The sequence below is a fragment of the Dicentrarchus labrax genome, unplaced genomic scaffold (assembly GCF_905237075.1).
Source record: "Dicentrarchus labrax unplaced genomic scaffold, dlabrax2021, whole genome shotgun sequence".
NCBI classification, from domain to species: domain Eukaryota; kingdom Metazoa; phylum Chordata; class Actinopteri; family Moronidae; genus Dicentrarchus; species Dicentrarchus labrax.
The window spans coordinates 7,717,788-7,737,624 of NW_026136718.1; the positions used below are offsets into that span (position 1 = coordinate 7,717,788).

General features: G+C 38.8%; 1 protein-coding gene across 4 annotated transcripts in view; it reads right to left on the reverse strand.

The window, feature by feature from the left end:
• Positions 1 to 4,276: 4,276 nt before the first annotated feature.
• kank4 (KN motif and ankyrin repeat domains 4) overlaps positions 4,277 to 19,837 on the reverse strand; it is a 72,774-nt gene continuing 57,213 nt past the window's right edge. For all 4 annotated transcript variants that reach the window (XM_051376867.1, XM_051376866.1, XM_051376868.1 and 1 more), the window contains exons 4-10: positions 16,979 to 17,072; positions 13,567 to 13,827; positions 11,955 to 12,039; positions 11,317 to 11,536; positions 11,002 to 11,144; positions 10,523 to 10,723; positions 4,277 to 7,872 (exon numbers count right to left, since the gene is read on the reverse strand). In XM_051376867.1, the coding sequence (XP_051232827.1) occupies positions 7,753 to 7,872; positions 10,523 to 10,723; positions 11,002 to 11,144; positions 11,317 to 11,536; positions 11,955 to 12,039; positions 13,567 to 13,827; positions 16,979 to 17,072 (1,124 nt within the window). In that variant the 3' untranslated portion in view covers positions 4,277 to 7,752. The remainder of the gene's footprint in view (positions 7,873 to 10,522; positions 10,724 to 11,001; positions 11,145 to 11,316; positions 11,537 to 11,954; positions 12,040 to 13,566; positions 13,828 to 16,978; positions 17,073 to 19,837) is intronic.

The window sequence follows — 19,837 nt, forward strand, 5'->3', positions numbered from 1 at the left end:
AGAAATTCTTTTTAATCATTCTCTATTATTGTTTTCTCTCTTTTCCCTTTTCATTATTCTCCTCTTTCTCTCTCATTACCTTCCTTTCTGCCTTTGTGTTGCCTCTGAGAGCTTTGCTGAGGAGATGAAGGTTTATGGCATCCTGTGTGCGAACAGTTTCACAGAATGAACAACCGAAGTGTTCCACAACCATTGCAATAAAATGTGATTGTTAAAAGCAAATTAACATTCAGTCTCCCTCCACCCTTTTCAGTTCTTTCCATTTGCATCAGCTCTTTCCCGACATTTCCCTTCTCTCTGTCTCTCTTGGTCCATTTCATTTTACGTCTATCAGCGCTTTTGCTCCTCCCTTTGTAACACTTTGTGGCACCTTTTGTTGCAGTGATAAGGTGTTTCCACATTGTGAAAGGAGTCAAATCGGTTAATTTTCCACATCTGGCCTCGTAAAGTTAATGCAGTAAAGTCTCCCTCTGCTTTAAAAATGCAGTGAACACACAGCCACCCCGCTGCCTCTCTCTCCCTCTGTCTCCCTCCTTTCTCTGCCTCATGGATGACAGTTCCTATTATCTCCTGGATAATAAGTTGCACAGATTAGCCATGGGGGCAGACAGAGGAGCAGGGATATGGCGCACTGTATGTGTGTTTGTTTGTGTGTGCCTGTCTGTGTTTGTCAGTGTATATGTTTTCTGCATTTGTGTGTATCTTCCTCAAATTCGCAGATTTCTGTTGAGCTGTGTGTGTAGTTATTAATGTTTGCCTGTCTGTATTTGTGTGTGTGTTTTTGTCTGAGTGAGATTCTCTTTGTCTGTATTCAAGGATTTCTGACCAGCTGTGTGTGTGGCCATGTGTGTCTGTATTTGTGTCTGTCTGTATAGATGTATGCCAGCATGTGTGTTTGTGTCTGAATATGTGTGTGAGTATGTGTGCACTCACTGGAACACACTAGAGGAGGAGTTGATGGGCTAAGTGCCATTACCAGATAATTACAGCTAAAAGTCTCCATGCTAACAAGGATGGCTCATCATCTTGGTGTTGGCAGACAAAGAGGCCACAAGAAACATCTGCAATGCAGATTAGGAGCACTTGTGTGTAGGAGTGCGTTTGTGTGTGTACATTCTATATTGTTCTCTCTGTTCCTTCTTCCTGTTTCTCTATATGTGTGTGTGTGTGTGTGTATATTTAGTTACTTGCATGCTGATGGGATTACTGTTAAGCACAGAGACTCACATTTTCAATAAGAAACCAGCCTCTCAGTGTGTGGTTGCTTGCGAGAGGTTGTACACACACAAATATGAACACTGTATATCAGTGTAATTGGCTGGCACAGGAGCCCAGTGTGAGTTGAGTTTGAGGGCATCCATACACTACATAAAGTGGATGCCTGTAATGGGCTCGCTCTTCACTCCCTGTGATGGGCTTATTCCCTTCATAAATGGTGTCAGAGGCAGCCAGAAACAGGAACATAAAAATGTATAAGATGCAATTACACAAAAACACCAAAACAAAATATTTTACCCTTTTGTGCTGCAGATGTTATTTTTGCATATATGTGAGAAATAAATGTAATTAAATATTCTGCCTGCTGGGATAGGTGATGGTGTTCAGACCCAGAAGTACCACACTGATTTGCAGTCTGCCCATTAAGCCTTCATCTTTACAATCCCTTGGCTTCCGAACAGCAGTTCATGAGAAGAGAACAACATCATTTTTACTCATTATCCTCTCTTCTACTATCCTCAGTGTATGGGAATACTTAGAGTGTGGAAAAGGAAATTCAAAATTGCCTCACTATGTGTTTGTGCGTCCACATGTTTGAGTGCACAAGCACAACAGTGTGTATGTAATTACTGCAGCCGGAACAACTTAAAAACAGCACTAACACATCATCCACTTCAGTTAAGAGCAAATCACTCCTCCTCCCTGGTTGTGATTAACGGACATCTGTTTCCTGTAAAAATAAATTTCCAGTCCGCTTTAATTAATCCATCAAATCCTTCAAATAAAGTTTATTATTGTAAAATATAATATCCATGGTTAGTGTGTTTATTAAGAATATACTTGCAATGAACTTGATGTAACCCATAGAAATCCATGGTGATATTTTTAAATTATACACTAACAATACACACTAGCTGGTCCAGTTCAGATCCACTGGCTCACTGTCTCAGTGTGTTTTAAACCAAGTGTCTTAAAGCTGCATCTACCGTGTTCACACTTTAATATGAATGATTAAGGAACATAAGACAAACATAATTTAAACTTGGAATTATTTCATCATGTTGAAATTACCTATCAGACTAAGCATTTTTATACCTGGTTAAGCCATGTTAGTGAGTAATTTAAGTTTTCTATTTCTATCTACAGTCTTGTACTTCATTTTATTTTACTACAAAAGTGACAAGAGTGCAAAGCTAGTGTCTTCATTAGTAGAAATAAAATAATCCCACGTATTGCTTTAAAATCAGACACATCTGATACAGAGTCTATTGATAGCAGGTGTTTCCATGCAGACGTGCTCCCTAAGGAAATCAAGCAGTTAACATGGTGTAATGATCAAGGTTACCTAATGATTGGCATTAACTGTCCATCATGTTAGCTACCACGGCTGAAAGTAGAGAACTCAGTGCTTTAGAGAAGACTAATGTCTTGAAACGGTGTTCATGCTCATACTTTACGTTCATTCAGAAACTTTTCTCATTTGTGCCATCAAGATAACCAGCTGATCTTAGTGACTGGCCACACACCCATTTAAATAAAGGTACAGCATTACCCTGACACATACTATTCCAGTTGCTATGCTAATATTGCTGCACCCTTTAACTCTGGTATATCTATTGCAAGCTTCAAATAAGGACATGAATGCTGTACTTACTACTGTATTATTTTCATTTTATGCTACTTTATTCATGCAGTTATAACGGCCTTAACTGAGCCTACAAAAAGTGACACAAAGGACTTGCAATGGTTTTATTTCTCTACGTGTTGCATTTTGTTGTTTTTATGTTAATATGCACCTGTGTGTTAAATTTAAATACATTTAATTGAATTCATATTTCCTTTTCACTACATTTCAGAGGCAATGTTGCACTGTTATACTCCAGCATATCTAACTATGCTTGATGATTGACTCTGATTAAAATTTTACAACAAAACATACCATCATCTTAGAAAATATAATGCATTGCTGTAGATGCAACTATTCTAAAATATGCAAAACAATTACAATGAGGTCCAAGTCCACCAGTGACAACCTGTGGTACCTGTGAGTTTTTGCCCTCTGCCCCCACAGACATAGCTAGAATTCATACTTTTATTTTAGTAAATAAAATGGATACTTCTTCCACCAATGATTAAGGGTTTATAATTTCTCATTGCTTTCTCTATCCCACATTCCTGCCTGAGAAGCAGTTCCCAGTTAGGAAGGTCTATCATCCCGGTCATAAGAAGTCAAAGACAACCAGATGTTTTTTGCCTCATCCAAAAGTCTTCTTTTAGCCTAAACCATCCCCACCTTGAGCCCTATGATTCAAGATCCTCACCAAAGCCAGGTACCTCTGACTTAGCACTTCTAGATGTTTAGACGGAGAATGAGACAGTTGTCCTCCCTGAGTTAGCGTTCTTACCACACAGTCATACCACCATCTGCTGGTCACTGTTTTTCATTACACCATTTGATGGCATAGGAGTACAGACCACTGCATCCACATGCACGTCAGCATCCAGAGGGAACTGTTTGAAAAATAGTTATTTTGGTTGGGAATATTAGTAGAATGTGTTTCAGAAAGCATAATCTATGATGCATAACATCACCTTCAACATTTCTAATTAATTTATATTGTTTGGTATATTTCTGTTCACACACACATTGTTTGATGAAGCTGCACTGTGGTAATATATTGTTACAGAGCAACCTTTTTGTTTTGTTTTCCCTTGTTGAAGCTAAAATGAACTAGTCTGTCCTGATATAACCATCTCAGCACAGATTGCCATTGAGGTGTCTAATAGGAAATATTGTGTATCAAATTGCATATCTGACATGCGTTTTTTGTGTTTGTATAGTTTAGCTTAAAAGAAAGGAACTTTTGTCCATATACTGTAAAATATATGGTTCACAGCTGTACACTATTGACATAGCTCTTTATTTTCAGTTATGATCATTTGGGAAATGCACAAAACGCTTCAATCTGTTTCTACAGACATTTCAGATGTGAATAAACTACATCATGTTATCTTTGCAGTAACTTCTGTTTTCGGTTGGAAATAATTGAAAACAACATTCAATATTTTAATCTTCATATTTATTTATTTAGAAGTAGTTCTCTGTAACATATAAGCCCATTGTACAAGGAATATTTTAGAGAGGTACAGGTTTTTACATTTGACTCTGTCATGTACATACAACTTGATTTTCAGTACTCAAACAAGGGAGACATTACCCTTATAGCTTAAGCCAGTGTCAAATCTGCTTCATATTTTCCCCACAAATGTTAAAGGTAGCATTAAAGGGCACATGACACAGTCCACAACCTTGTCAAATCACACATGTACTATACCACCCAACCAATCAGATAGATGAATAATCACATCGTCAGGGAACACTCAGCATAATTTCCAATCATCCAAATTCCCCTCCAACAGAATCACTGGAATATTTGTCCATGCATACATAAGTATACTATATATGGTAAAAAATATAGCATTTGGAATAAATACTTAATATAATTTTTAGAGCAAACTGTCAGACAATACTTGTTATATATTTTTCACAATACTATATGTACAGTATTTGGCTGAATTTACAGAAACAGATACAACTATATACTTAACCCCCTGTGAAACAGATTTGATTTCAGTTCTTTGGTGTTAAGCCAGTTATGAAACCTTATTACATCTGGGTCACACTGGATTAAACATATGGATTGTGACTTATTTTAAGACTTAATACACAGGCACGGAAGACCAGATATACCAGATATTTCACACAGCACAGATCAGATCATCCTTTAGCTGTCTGAAATGTGGGAAGCTACACAGACTATAATTTCCAATCCCTTAATATACAGACAACCAGTGATGATCAGATGTGCTGCACAGAGTTCAAAGTTTCTGATCCTGTGTAAATGCAGTCTCATTGTTGAGGGAAAATCTGTGCTACTTTGTGACTCAACAAATTATAATGATCTGACTATTAAGCCACTGTTGAAAAATTCCCATTGTTGCTGAGTAAATGCAGCCACTCTATATACTACTATATAATCAAGATATTTATATAATATATAATATATATATAATAGGTCTATCTTCATGTCAGTCTATACAGTCCCATATTAGCACCCACATTAATAAAGTGTCTGGGAATGAGAGAATACTGGTGCAGGATTAGGATTCCAAAGGATCAGTGGTTAGAGCACACTGCATCTCAGAAAGAAAGTTGAAAAGCTTTCTAAAAGTAACAATAAGAGCTGAGATGTGTGAGTTGTCAGTAACAAACAAATGCTGTAGAATCACTGTAGATTTACTTTCTGACTGTAAATGCAGACATTTCATTGGCAGTTGTTAAAATGAGTGGTATTCCCCTTTAAATTCCGCCTTCAGTAACCCCAGCAAACCCAAGTCACCATTTAAAGAGGCACTACAGCAAATTTAAACATTTAAGTCAGCTTGCTCAGCTTGCTGAGTACTACTCAGCTTGTGAAAACAGTTGTATAATGTTTTCAATGGATGAGCTTGTCAGTCAGAGAAAATAACCCACATGGTGTCATCAGGGTTATCTCGAGACTAAACATTTATGACAGAAAACCTCAGGATACCTTGGCGTCTGCTGCTTCTATTTTTTACCATTTTCTTTTTAAAACTGTCTTAGTTTGGAGGTGCAATACAAAATTGCTGGAGTACCCTTTTAAAACTTTAATTCAAATGCCGACCTATAAAAATGAAGTACGGTTATGTTCACCAGTCAGTGAAAATGATTGATCCCTTTGTTTCCTGTAAACCGTGACGGATGATATCTGCTGGGACCACTGAAGGGGAGCTGTTAAGTTGTAAACATTTTATCAGACCAGTATTCCTGTTTTAAGATACTTTAAGAATATGGGTGTAAGTTTGTGGAAAACAAGACCACACTCCCTGAAACACATCTCACCTCTAAAATGTAGGATGGTCATCTGATTAAGGCTAGACCGAAGCCCACTCTCCCTACCTAGTGTCTGATTGAAAAGGTAGTATTTCATTAATATTGCTTCTTTCAGGACTGCAAGCCATAAATAACCCTTTACTTTCAGTTTAAAGATCTGTTCAGTTTACCATTTTACAATATTAATTCCTTTAGGCAGGAACAAAGTTAACTAGTGTTAATATCTTTAAGACAGGCAGATCAGATCTTTGTAATCAAGATTTTCTTAGTAACTAAATATCTTTAGTTGAACGTGGTAAAAATATCCAGACTCATACCTATGTTTGATATATCCACTGACAGCCTATGGCTCGGTTAGTCCCATGATCCATGCCAGTATAGTTAGACTTGCTACACTTTTTCTTGGAATGTATCACAGCCAGCCTGACATTCATTGTGCATTTTGTAGCAGTTGCATACATGATTGATTTGAAACGAGCAGGCGAACAAGACATACATTATATTTCAACTGAGGGACGTTGAAGGAGAGAGATGTTAATCATGAGAACAGACAGTATTACAACATACTGTTTAGTACTACAAGACAGCCAGTAGGGGGAGTAACTGTGTATTGGCATGCAGCAACTTCTGAACAATACAATCTTCTTGTTAGAAGACTTTTGTCTTTCTTCATTCTGGTTATGTTGTGATTATAAAAATCATTTATTTTGTGTCCAACAGAAACATTTTATCTCTAACAAAACCATCTGTTTTTCAATAATTAATTACAGATGATGATCAACCATATCCTGTACGTGAAAAACATCACTACTATGGCAAAAAAAAAAACATTAAAAGATGTAAAATATCCAATGAATGAGGGAAAATTGACCAGAAGTTCTATTCTTTTATATCATTTTCTAATTTGCACTTTTGGATATATATAGTTTCTTCTGGACATCTATATTTGAGAGGACTATTTACTGTTCACAAACACAATAAAAAAAGTGCAGTAGAAAATACATTTTCTGTGTTTGTATATGATTATAATCTGTTAGAATAACATTCTACATAATGTTCTCAATAATGGCTTATGTCCAAATATGAAAAGAATGATGTCAATGTCGTAAAAGAACAATAGAAATGATGTCATATTTAATATTGTATATTTGAAAGGTAGATCATGTGCTTAGTATTTTGCTTGAAGAGCTAGTTGATGATAGAAAGCAGCAGTTCGTCAGAGTATCTCTTCATCCACTTTATATTCTCACCTGTCCCCGAAGCAATATCCTGTCAATCACACTTGTTACTATGGCAATGTCCTATCATCTATCTGACCAGCGCCCTTTGTTGTCTGTCCACTGAGTGGTTGATGCAGCATATCTATAAACACCCACAGGGCATGTTGGCAGAGATTTGGAAGAAACATGTGGGTGTACATTGCTGGACACTCCAGTATAAGAGGTTTATATGTAGTTCCACGGTAAACAGAGCATATCCAAGGGTCATACAGAGTCTCCATTGGTTTCCTTAATTCAACCTTTTCCTTCTCTGTTGGTGGGCAGAGGGTCTTGTAAATTGAAGAGTTTGGGGGTCGGCTAGCTGGAGTGGTTTGGAGACGTAAACAGGGTCGGACTGGCTCAGAGGAGGTCTGTGGTAGATGAGGGGTCAGAGGCTCGGGTCTCAGCGTTGGCCTTCAGAAGGTCAACTATGTCTTGGTGGGAGGCTCCTTCTGCCACCGACTGTGCTGTTTGTCCATTCTGGGGGAAAAAAACAGAGCGAAAATGTCACAATTTCACATCGAAGACATTGCAGTGACTCTCCTTATCCTGACAGTGGCAGTGTTGTGTTGCATTTTTTTCTAGCAACTGGACATTACATTACAGAGTATACACTGCATCTGCCCTAATACAGGCAGTACTGCCATGCTATAAACATCACTGGAAGAGCTGGGTTCAGTATTTCCTAGAAAAAATGGAAATTGAAATGCCAAATGCCAGTTTAGATTATGATCTGTCACATTTTTGTGAATCTGATCTAATTTCTAAGCAAATGTCACGTCAAAAACAACGATGCCACAATATCCACGGATAAGCTTCTTTGCATCATGCAGAAATTGCCTGTGTAATAAGACAGGGGTTAAATAATGAGCCCAGAGAGGTTTTGTATGGGAAATGGAAATGGGCGAAATGTTCCAAGGCACATAAGACCTAAACATCAGTAAGAAATGCTTGACACTTTAATATAAGAATGTTCTAAATCCCTTCTCCAGACAAACAAAAAACTATAAAAGTCAGAAAATAAATTTTTTATGCTTTTATGGAGCAACAAAAGTCAATTTTAATACAACACAGGGGCATTTGTTGTGTATACACTAGCTGTTAATTTTCTTTCATATATAAGCTACAACCTATTTTAATCACAATTTTCAAGTCACATGGATAGTTTTTCGTGTCACTGCTCTCATGGACATTTGGACTTTGATACTGTTGTTTGTGAATTTTTTTGTTGTCAATTTTTGATTGTAGATTCACCAATATTGGTGACGTGTCAGGTTTATTTTTAGTTGCTGTATTCATCAACAGCTCAGACATTTATAGCTGCCAATTATCAAAAATTAGAGAGTTAAATCTATTTTTGCATCCTTGTGGATCACATTCTTCCTAAGATGTTGCTGGAAATCTCCTGCAGGCACTTCCAAGCTCATCTAGTTTGAGATGGGTTTTAGACATCAATTAAGACACATAGCTTTAAATGTTCCCGGCTGACTGAACTGGCATGTAATGTGTGTAATGCATATAATAGTGACTTCCTGCATCATTTTCACAGCATGTCTTGATGTTTAATTCTTCTAGTCAAAGGCTAGATATTAGATATTTCAGCAAACTAGAAGAGACGAGGCTGCATACTGAGAGAGACTCTCATGGGAACACAGATGTCTCAGAACAGTGTGACACACTCTGTATTACACTTAGTTCGTTTAACAGGTTTGTAAAATTTACATTGCTTGACTTACTTGCATTTAATGTCTAATTGCTTGCCATAGCTGTTTAATTCCTCAGAATTGATATGATGTTTTGTTCCCCACTACCACTAAATATAGTGTGTGCTCATGTGTTGTCATGGAGTCAGACCGCAAATAATCTACCAGAGGCACATGGTTGAGTTATAGGATGACTGCAATGTGTAGACTCATCTCACACGGTACCATCAAATCCAGGTTAAACAACCTACTTAACTGTTGCACTGAAGACTTCTCAGGATTTAGGCTAATTGTTGAGAACACCTGAAGTGTATCTGGGACTGGGCAGGGAAAAGTGTAGAAATGCTGTAATGTTATAGTTGTGTCGGAAGCAGTGACACGTGTTGAAAGTGACAACTGAACTGGCAATAATTGCATCCTTTGGGAACTAGAATCAAAACCCACAGTTAGACGCAGGTGTGGAGCAGCAGGTGTGTTGCAGCAGTGTTAACAGCAGTGTTTACAGGATTGTTTGCAAGGGGTAAGTGCACAGCAGAGCAAGTCTTGATATGGCAGTTCTCTGACTGGTTACCTTAGACTGTAGAGGGCAATCATCAATCTAAAGAAATCAATAATGTACTAGGTCGAACAATCAATCTTCTATGTATGGGCCTGGCAGTAGCTACTTGGCACGTTAACCGTTGGGGCAGCCTAATATGTAGTGACATATTCTACAGTATGTGTGAGTCAGGCATTAGGAGTCGTGTGGGCTATTCATGTAGTACAAGCAGCAGATAACTAGCTGTTGAAATGGTGCAGTGATCCTTGGCTTTTCAGTAAAGAATGAACCCTTATGGAAGAGTCACCATAGTCCAAATTAACCCAAAGACCAGCACAGGCAGGGAGTCTCAGGCTTTAACCTTGAGCTACCCCTCAGTACGGATCAGTGTCTTCCTTGCCCCTTTGCTCCATGTATAAATTAGCTACTGTGGGGTTTAGAGGTGAACCACCTTTGAAGCCATGTTTCTGCCAACAGTCACTGAACATATCTGTTGTTGGTTGAGCTGCATTCTGTAATTTATACAACATTGTGATATATTTTTAAAACTGGCACCACACTAAGGCAATAGTTCACCCATGGGACCGTATGCTTAAACATCAGGGGAGCCACACTGTTTATGCAGTGAAGTGCAATGCAGTGATGCCTTTATGTCAGCTGTAAGAAAATAAACCACATTGAGGACTAAGAGAGAGAACGAGCATGGAATCTGAACAAGTTCTTGAAGAGGTCTTATAAATCAGACTGAATCAGACAGTCAGTTGGGGAAGGGACAAAACATTTAGAAGGCATCTCACCTTCTAAACCACCTCAAGAGAGGTGAAACATCTTCAGGTTTGCAACAGTCCAGTAGACAGTGTCATTTCAACTTTACAGTATAACAATATACCTTATCTTTGAGACTGAGGTCACAGTGACCTGTCTCCAGCAGCAGACGAACAATGTGTGTGTGTCCGTGTTCGCTGGCACACATCAGGGCCGTGGAGCCCTCGCGGTCCTGGGCATTTACATCCGCGCCGGAGCTCAGAAGCAGATTCACCATGGCAACGCGGCCATGGCTCACCGCAAGCATGAGTGCCGTCTGGCCTGCCTAGAGAAAGAGTGAGGAATATAGAAAATTATGGAGGAAAAGAGGGATAAAGGAAGAACTATATGAAAGTAATTTTTGCAAAGTTCTGCATAAAGATGAATTTCTTATTCCATATTTTTTATTCAATTTTTATATGTTACTATATTCAAGAATGTCCAATTAGAACATTTATTATAAGGGTTCCCATGGTTTCAGTATGCTATTCTTTCCCATGTACACATGTTGTTTGGTTTGCACTATAGATGGCCTATAGATGACCACAAGCATATATAGATTACCTGTCTGGAGCATGCATTGACGTCACCCAGTTTCAACAGTTGTTGTGCCACCTCCAGATCATCAGGGGTCTCAGCAGCTGTCAGAGCAGCAAGCATCACTGGAGTATAGCCTGCCTTGTTCACATTGTCTGTCTCACATAGACCTGAACACACAAACACAGGGTTTTACTAAGACAAAGACAGCATTTTGTGTTTTTGTTGTGCAGGGTCTAACTTCCTGATCTAGCCACTATCTTTAGTCTATCTTTAGTTTCTTTATTTATGCTCTTCAACAGTGTGAATCGATGTGTGTGTGTGTGTGTGTTTGAATCTCACCAGTATCCAACAGCAGTTTGACCACAGGGAAGTTTGAATGCGACACGCTGTAGTGGAGAGCCATATTTCCATTGCCGTCTGTGAGGTTAACTACATATGGCAAGAGAGTGGGTGTGGTCAAGCTCACTTGTCGCAGGTATAATCTGACGGTATCGGCCTGTGAGTCTTTCTGACTGGAGACCCTGAACCACTCCTGGTAGAGCACCACTAAAACCTGACGCTGAGGAGAGAGAAAAGATACAAATGATACAGCCGCCTGTGGCAGCATTTCTATTGTTCCCTGAACATGACTTTTACTGTTTGGGCTGTTGAGCAGCTTGTATTTTCAGCCTGAGAAATGACACTGTAAGCCACATTGCTCCGCATTATTCTACTCATTGAAGTCAAAGAGCTTGAACAGAACATCAACAAAGAACCTGAGGCATTTTCCATAAACAAAAATCATTTTTATCACTGTTTCAGAGACAGAATTTGGAAACCAAAGAGGGCATCATTTTTCCAGCATTACAGGGGAGATTACAAAAGACTATTGTTGATATAGCGTGAAGGACAGATTGACAACCATGAACATTGACTTTGCAGTGAATCATTTTCCGCAGCTTTGAAGAATTAAAATAACAGCCAAAGTACATTCTTACCATTTCTTTATCTGGGGATGAAACCTCCTCCATGCGGTCCTTTACATAGAGGCAGGCGTCTATAAAATTCTTGTCAACTTTCTCCCTGGAAACAAAGATCAGATAACAGAAAGGATGAGCTGTTTTTGACCCATCCTAGATAATCTCCTAAATATTTTTTGATGACCAGGAGTATCTGGAAGTGAAAAAACATCCAAATTTGACCTGAAGCACTGTACATCTGCTCTTTCTATTGTTTTATTTATTGCTTTTTCAGGTTTAATGTGGAAATACCATCAAGTCTGCATAACATATGGCCAGACGGCTACTTTGGCTCTTGTGTAAATTCTGTCTGAGACAAAAACAAAAGATAAAAGATGCCTCTGCAGTGTACACACACATCAGTCAGTAGCCTGACACATTGATACTCATGCAAACCTCGACTGCAACAGTTTACGCTGATTCACTGCCCAATAATATCCACTAAGTGCTCATACTGCTCGTCTATCATGCACAGTCATACTGTACAGCTCAAGCACTAAGCCTGAGTGGATGACACACTCAATGTCTACTGTACTACAGTAACAAAACACACACATGTACAAGCACACACACACAAGGCATCATCAGACGGGTGCTGAGTGATGAGTTAATATAACTCCTGCCTTCTCCCAGGGGCCCCATCTACTGTCTGGCCGGGAGCCCTCAGCCATGTCCACATACCTGAGAGAGATAAGTGGTCAATCAGTGACAGGGAGGACAACACTGCTGGTTATTTGCTTTTTGTCCCAGACCCCTTGCACTTTAGGGAATGAAGTGTGTATGTGTGTCTGTCTGAGACATCTATTAGAGTGAGAGCAGCTTACGTGTGTAGGAGCAAGTTATGTGTGCTTGTGTGAAGCTTACTGTACATTCAAGTGTGTGTGGAAACAGGTGTGCATTTAGTGTGTATGTGTATGACACAGAGGCTTATAGTGTGCGAGTGTGACAGTGAGTCTGCGCAAGATATTATGAGTAAGCATGGTTATACGAAGTGGGTATGAGTACATTTTAATTGGATTTGTGTGTGTGTGTGTGTGTGAGTGTGTGTGTGTGTGTGTGTGTGTGTGTGTGTGTGTGTGTGTGTGTGTGTGATGCCCACTGTACATTTAAGTGTCATTCAACACCTTTCTCAGATAGACCATGTAGACTGTAGCTGGACACAAAGCACTCCCTTGTGTTTCCCAGACATCACATGTCTTTATGGACATATTGGATGGCTTTAAGTTGTTTTAATTATATTCCTTGCATTAACTGTGTTCATATTCCTCCATCCACTTCATGATATGAGTGACACTGGGAAGGTGCATTGTTGTTTCATTACTTTACATATATGAGAATACTTTGTGTGGTTGCCATGTTTATTTTCTTTCATTCAATTTGATGGAGAGCATGGATCACGGTGAACAGACAGTTTGCAGTTGAGATGGCTTTGCTAGATGTGTGTTACTGAAAAAGATGAAGATGACTAAGCCTTTTTTTCAATGTATTCTTCACAATCAACAGAGGCATCCAGGTGGTATCTCTGTGCAGGCTGCGTAGCTATGGCGTAACTTCTAACTAAATATAAATGAATCTTTATTGTCTGTCTCACCTATCAGCCTGTTCTTCCAGGAGCTCCTGGCTGTCTTCTGGATCCATCAGCCCTCTTTCAGCCTCCTTCTCTGCAGCCACAGCACCTCCTGCCTCAACTGAGACCTCTGCATCCTCCTGCTGGGTCTCTCCTCCGTCCTCAAGACTCTCTGTTGGCTGAGGTGTTTCCTTCTCTGCCTCTGGTTCTGAGCTGTCTTCCTCCTCCACCTCCACCTTTGGCTTCTCATCTCCACTGGACTCTTCACTGGATGTCGTCTCATAGCTGAAGGACACAAACAAATGGACATATGCACAATTTCCAAAGTATAGACACCAAAAACATTTACATTATACTATCTATAATTAAGCGTTTGCATACTCCTGCCTGTGTTGAAGTACTATAGGTGACAGCCTTTACCTAAAAAGTGAGAAACTTCTCCTTAGCTCAGAAATGTTTCTTCACTAAAAGTAAGCATGTGTACAGACATTATACATAAACACAAGCAGACACATCAATAAAACATCTAAGCAGGTAAAAATGAATATGAAAGCAGTAAAGTCAACATAGGTCAAGGCTGGATAACTACAAACAGGTCATTCCCCTCTACACCTTAAGTGTAACATGAAAGAGATGCTTGTCTAATACAACTTTGGCCTACATGTCCAAAACATCCTTCCCACACGGTTAAACATATACATGAAAATCTATAGGTATGTTTGCACATATGTAACCTTGGACAAAACACAACCTTGTTCAGTGAGGAAAGGTTGGTGATATATTTAGAGCTGTGGAGGTTTCTGGTGTAGCATTTGTCCATGTGTGTGATCATTGGGGTGTACCATGAAGGAACCAATGATCATATAAGTCTAATAATGAATGCCACTGATTCATGCTTATTTGTGGACACACACACACACACACACACACACACACACACACACACACACACACACACACACACACACACACACACACACAGACACACACATGCACGCACATGCACGCACACCAACACACCACACCACAAGAGGCATTCAGGGGCCAAAGCATTCCCTGGATTCCTAAGGAGCTCAAGGGAGAGCAAAGATAGGTTAGAACATCCAACGACAAGAAGTACAAACAGCAGCCCACTTCCTGGTGTGGGCAGAAGACTAAAGATAGTCAGAGAAAATATTGTTGTCTGACATGTTTGTCTCATTATAAATAGCATCTGCTTACTTTCGTTTGAAATTAACCAGTGTAACATAGACATTGAGAGATATTTGTTGTCTAGAACAGGGGTTAAAAACTCAAAATAAATGAACTAGATGTGTTAATACTGGTGTCCTTATCTTGTGAAATATACCTCATGAATTATCAGTAGTACTGTAAGGATATCCTCCTTTATAAACAAACACTATTTGCTCTGAAGAATTGGCTATGTTTGCAGATCATTATAAAACAGGGAGGAAGGAATAGACCTCACCACAGCTCTGACAAAACATAGCAAAGGCGAGCAGGTCATAAAACAGTGAAGCTCAGGAATGTAAGAACAGGAGTGCAGAAATAAAACAAATCTCCTCATGGCAGCCATTTCCTTGATATGTAGGATGACTTTCAAAAACAAGTAATGAGGAACATTTGGAATATAGCACAGAGAAAATGAGAAACAAATGTATCATTAGATGTGTACATGGACCTAAAGAAATTCTGTTTTACCACTGTATTGATTGATAAAAGGCAAAAGATTTATTTTTAAACTTTTGTACAATCCATTATATTATTATACTCTTATTAATATGCATTTGGTTATTCTTGTGATTCATTAGATAGCTTTACCATCTTGTGCGATTTCACAAAATGAAAGTGAGCACACTGAAACATTTAAGATGAGACTTTGTTCAAATGCAGAAGGCTTACAAATATCTTCAGTGCTGGTGCTTTGACAGAGAAGTGTATTGCTGTTGTGTGCACAACTGAGGTAATTATAAATATTTGCACTTGTAACTCTTGAGCTTTGTATGTTTTTATTTGCCTATAAAAGAGTATGCGGTCATAATGTGAACATTGTGAGGACAAAGGTCTGTCTGCATCCACTTCCCATCTGGGGAGAAAATCTGGTTCACAAGGCTAACCACTTTTTATTTTAGGACTAGACTTGGTTTTGGTCTTACTTATTTGTTTAGGCTAAGGGTTAGGATTACACATGTAGCAGTTATGGTTAAGGTTAGGGTAAGCATCCAGGGTATTTATGTCTGTCAAGTTACACAAACGCATGTGGTGTTTGTGTGTTTACAGATGCTTCATGTTGCACCAGACAACTAACTGATTCAGACAAGCCAGAAAGAGATCTCCCTGTCTTGAGACACACCTTTGTTCTTCCAACCGCTACCATCTGTTTACTTAAAATTCATCAGCTTTTACGAACCCACATATGCTGAAACACACTCACACACATACAGCATCAGCAAACGCTGACATAAGCACACTTGCACAAAGCACTGAGGTATCATCAATACTGACAAAAATATGCACACACATCACATAATGTAGAACACATATTCATACGCACACACATTCAAGCTCCCAGTAGCAGCAGTGAGGTCAAACTCAGGGCAATGTGTCTTTAAATGAGCTGTGAGACTAACATCATGAAGCAGATGTGTGAGACACAGCTGGAATTAGTTGACAGTCACTGTGGTCAAACTCAGATGAACAATGGGAAAGCTGTCACACTCAGCTAACTGAAAACGTAAGAGTGTGTTAGAGTGCATGCTGCATCACTAACAAATAGTCTACCATCTGTCTGAAGAAAATGTGTACAAATAAGTTGTAAGCAAAATAAAGGATGATGAGCTCAGGTTTACAGGTTACACAGGTGTTATTGTCTATTCATATCCAAAGTTTAAGATAAAACATGAACTGCCTAAGATGGAGAATCTTGCTGCTTGAAAATCCAAACTGCTGCCCATGGATTACTAAATGTAAAAACAGAATCCTACTAACAAGGCCTATACGGGCAACAGATTTGAGCCATTTTTAAAATGATCTAGCTAGCTGTACATCATTTTTAAATTGGACATATACTGTACTCTTATTCACACTCTACCTCTGTGAATAATTTTCCACAGTTTCCTGGCTCATTTTCCACAGTTTTCTGGCTAACTGACTAATCCATTTGCAGAATGTAACACATTAAAGCTGACAACTCTGAAATACGTAATCCCTGTTTTTGAAAAATGTCTTAAATTAAATCAGGATAGAACAGAATATTACATTCAGCTATCCTGCAACAATGCCCACAAAGGATACCTAAGGGTTAAATTTCCTGTGAGAAATGAATAAACTAGCAAAACATGCATGGACAGACTAATAAAGATGCACACGAACACAAAGCAGCCCACATAAAGATATCAATCACATATTTGGATGCTGATTAAAAAGAAGATTTTACCCTCCATTCACCCCAACAAACTTCAGGTTTTTCTTGGCTCCCTTGTTCCCCTGCTTGTCAGCAACACCATTTTTCTTCATAATAGATTTGAGACCTGGTGAAGAGGAGGACAGAGGGAGAGGGAGAAAAAGGGATAATTCAGAAAAGGGAGGGTGGGAAAAATTCATTAGGCCTTTTTGGAATTTGAGTGTGTGTGTGTGTGTGTGTGTGTGTGTGTGTGTGTGTGTGTGTGTGTGTGTGTGTATTGTCTGTGTGTGTGCACGATTCGAGAAAATTCATATTCTGTATTCTCATACCAAAACGCAGTAGATTGTTTGTCAGTGGCTCAGTAGTTAGGGAGACATGATGTTCATGGTATTAGTCAATGTTGATCCTTGAGCCATTACACTTTGAGCTATTGCTAGATGCATGATTTCACACTCACTTAAATTATACTTGCACCTGCTGTCGATGAGTGCACAAATTCATTGAGGAACTTGTAGACTGGTGACAAATTTAAGAATAAAACTGAATGAATGAGGAGGGAAAGGTCCCCCAGAGGTCACTGAGTGTTATGAAGACAATGGAAATATGTAACACATATGTGGTCTCTGCAGTTTGAGCACTTATGGGAGATTTTGGACTGCGATATTCAATCTCCAGTGGAGTTCCAAAGACTTCTTTGTCACTAGCTGTGTAACAGTTACTGTAATGACAAGCTCTATACTTCAATAGCCTCTATAGAAACATGTTTGCCCACCTACAAATGCGTAGCCACTGTTGCTTTTTCTGTCCCTCCAAGAGTCATATATAACATTTTCATAAATCAAAATAAATGTTTTAACTTTCAAACATAGATGGATGAAACATTTCTGAGCTGTGTATTTTTCTGTCCAGCAAACAAAACCAAAACAACTGAGTCTATAGAAAGGGCTGAGTAAAAGTAATACATCAAACTGATATTGGTAGATCATGAAACCACAAATGGTTTGCACATGTTGGCTGTATTGTGCAAGTGTATACAGTATGTCTGCCTGCTTGTTTCTGTATGCACGTTTGTGAGTCCAATGTGTGAATGTATGTGTATTTCTTAAAAAACAGTCTGAGCCTGGATGATATTGAAGAACCTCTGGTTGCAATTACAAGCAAGTATAACTCATCAAATAGTGCAGAATCGCTGTGTTGGCAGAGAAAGGGGAAGCTAGGGCCCCATCTGTATACTCCATACAAAGACAAGAATAAAACCAGTGTGAATGAATAGCACTACACTGTCAAGAAGAATGACTTTTCTTAATAAGTGTCTGACAAAACGCTGAAGACATTGAGTATTTAAGGATTATGAAAGTATGTGAGTACATGATGACAATTAAACCAACATTTGTTTTGCTATAGGACACTTAAGAATTTGATTTTAAAAAACTTGATCAAATCATCTCATTACTGTAGTTATTTTGACTCTACAAAATTTAGGACCACCCAAAGTAGTTCCGGGGCAACATACACAGATCAAGATTATAGGCCTTAATGACAACATACAACCTTGACATTGTCAGAGCTCCTTATGTTTGTAACTGCCCTATAATTGATTCTGCATGTGCTCCTTTGCTGACTCCCCCTGGCTCTAAGCCCGGTAAGGCTGTCTTAGTTGTGCCTGACAGCAGACATGGTGCAGAAGCACTGTAATGTTTTATGCAAGTACATAAGGATGTGGCTTTGAGCCAAAAACCACCAGCTGAAAAGAACCCACCGACCACCATCTAAGAAGAAGAATGCTTTTACATCCAGTGTCTCTCAGGAGATAGCAGCGGGAGAGGGAAGGTTTAGAACATATTTGGCATTTTAATACAACCTCTTGCCATCTTCTAATAAATAAAACAATGGTGTAATTTAACCTTCCCTCACTGTGTCAGAAACACTAATTTCACTCATCCATATAAATCTCTAAAGCTCAACTCGAGTCTCTGATGACTAAGATGAGTTAGAGTAGAGCAACAGCAGTGGTTTCTGTTTCAAATATTAGTAAAAGTAAAACACGGATGTAATTTGAGGTGAAAAAAGTCAGGTTAGGAACCTCAGATGTCAAAGATGTAGAACGCAACCCCAAACAGTGACAATTTTGAAAGAACACATACTATATATATATATACGTACACACACACACACATACAAAACACATAAAAGCACCCTTATATACCGTACTCCCAACACTGAACTTAAAATGAACTCTGAATATAAAATATGTGTGTGATAGCAAAGTGATTCTGTATTTCAGCTCCTGGGCCAGAAACAGTACAGTGAGACATCAAGGGAGGGAAGAAAGGCATCGCCTGTTTGATGTGTGTGTGTGTGTGTGTGTGTGTGTGTGTGTGTGTGGTCTGTGCTTGAGTGTCCATTTGACTGTAAATAAGTGCTTGTATGCATATGAGTGCACTTCCCTGTAGGAGTGTGTTGGTCTTTACTGTGTGAAGCATGAAGTACATATTTTATATACTCTTGGAGGTCATTTCACCAGTGCTTAGTAACATGTGTTTTTCCATTCTTGTAAATGAGAGCCAATAGTTACTGCATTTTTGAAACACAGTATATAATGCATATAGACATGCAAATGTAGTGCCACCAATGATGACTAAAAGCACATTATGATGCACTATTACTTTATTTTACCATTGTTCCAAATGTTACTGTAATTCAAAGCAGCTATAAATATAAAAAGGGCTTGTACATGTACATATTACACCTGGAATATAAACTACAGAGAAACAGGTTGTGCAAACTGATCCAACAACGTAGATGGACAGAAATGAAATAGAAAAGGAAATCTACTAGAGGGAGATAACATAACTATGAACTAGAAGGCAAGGTAGATATTTTCTCTTTCCC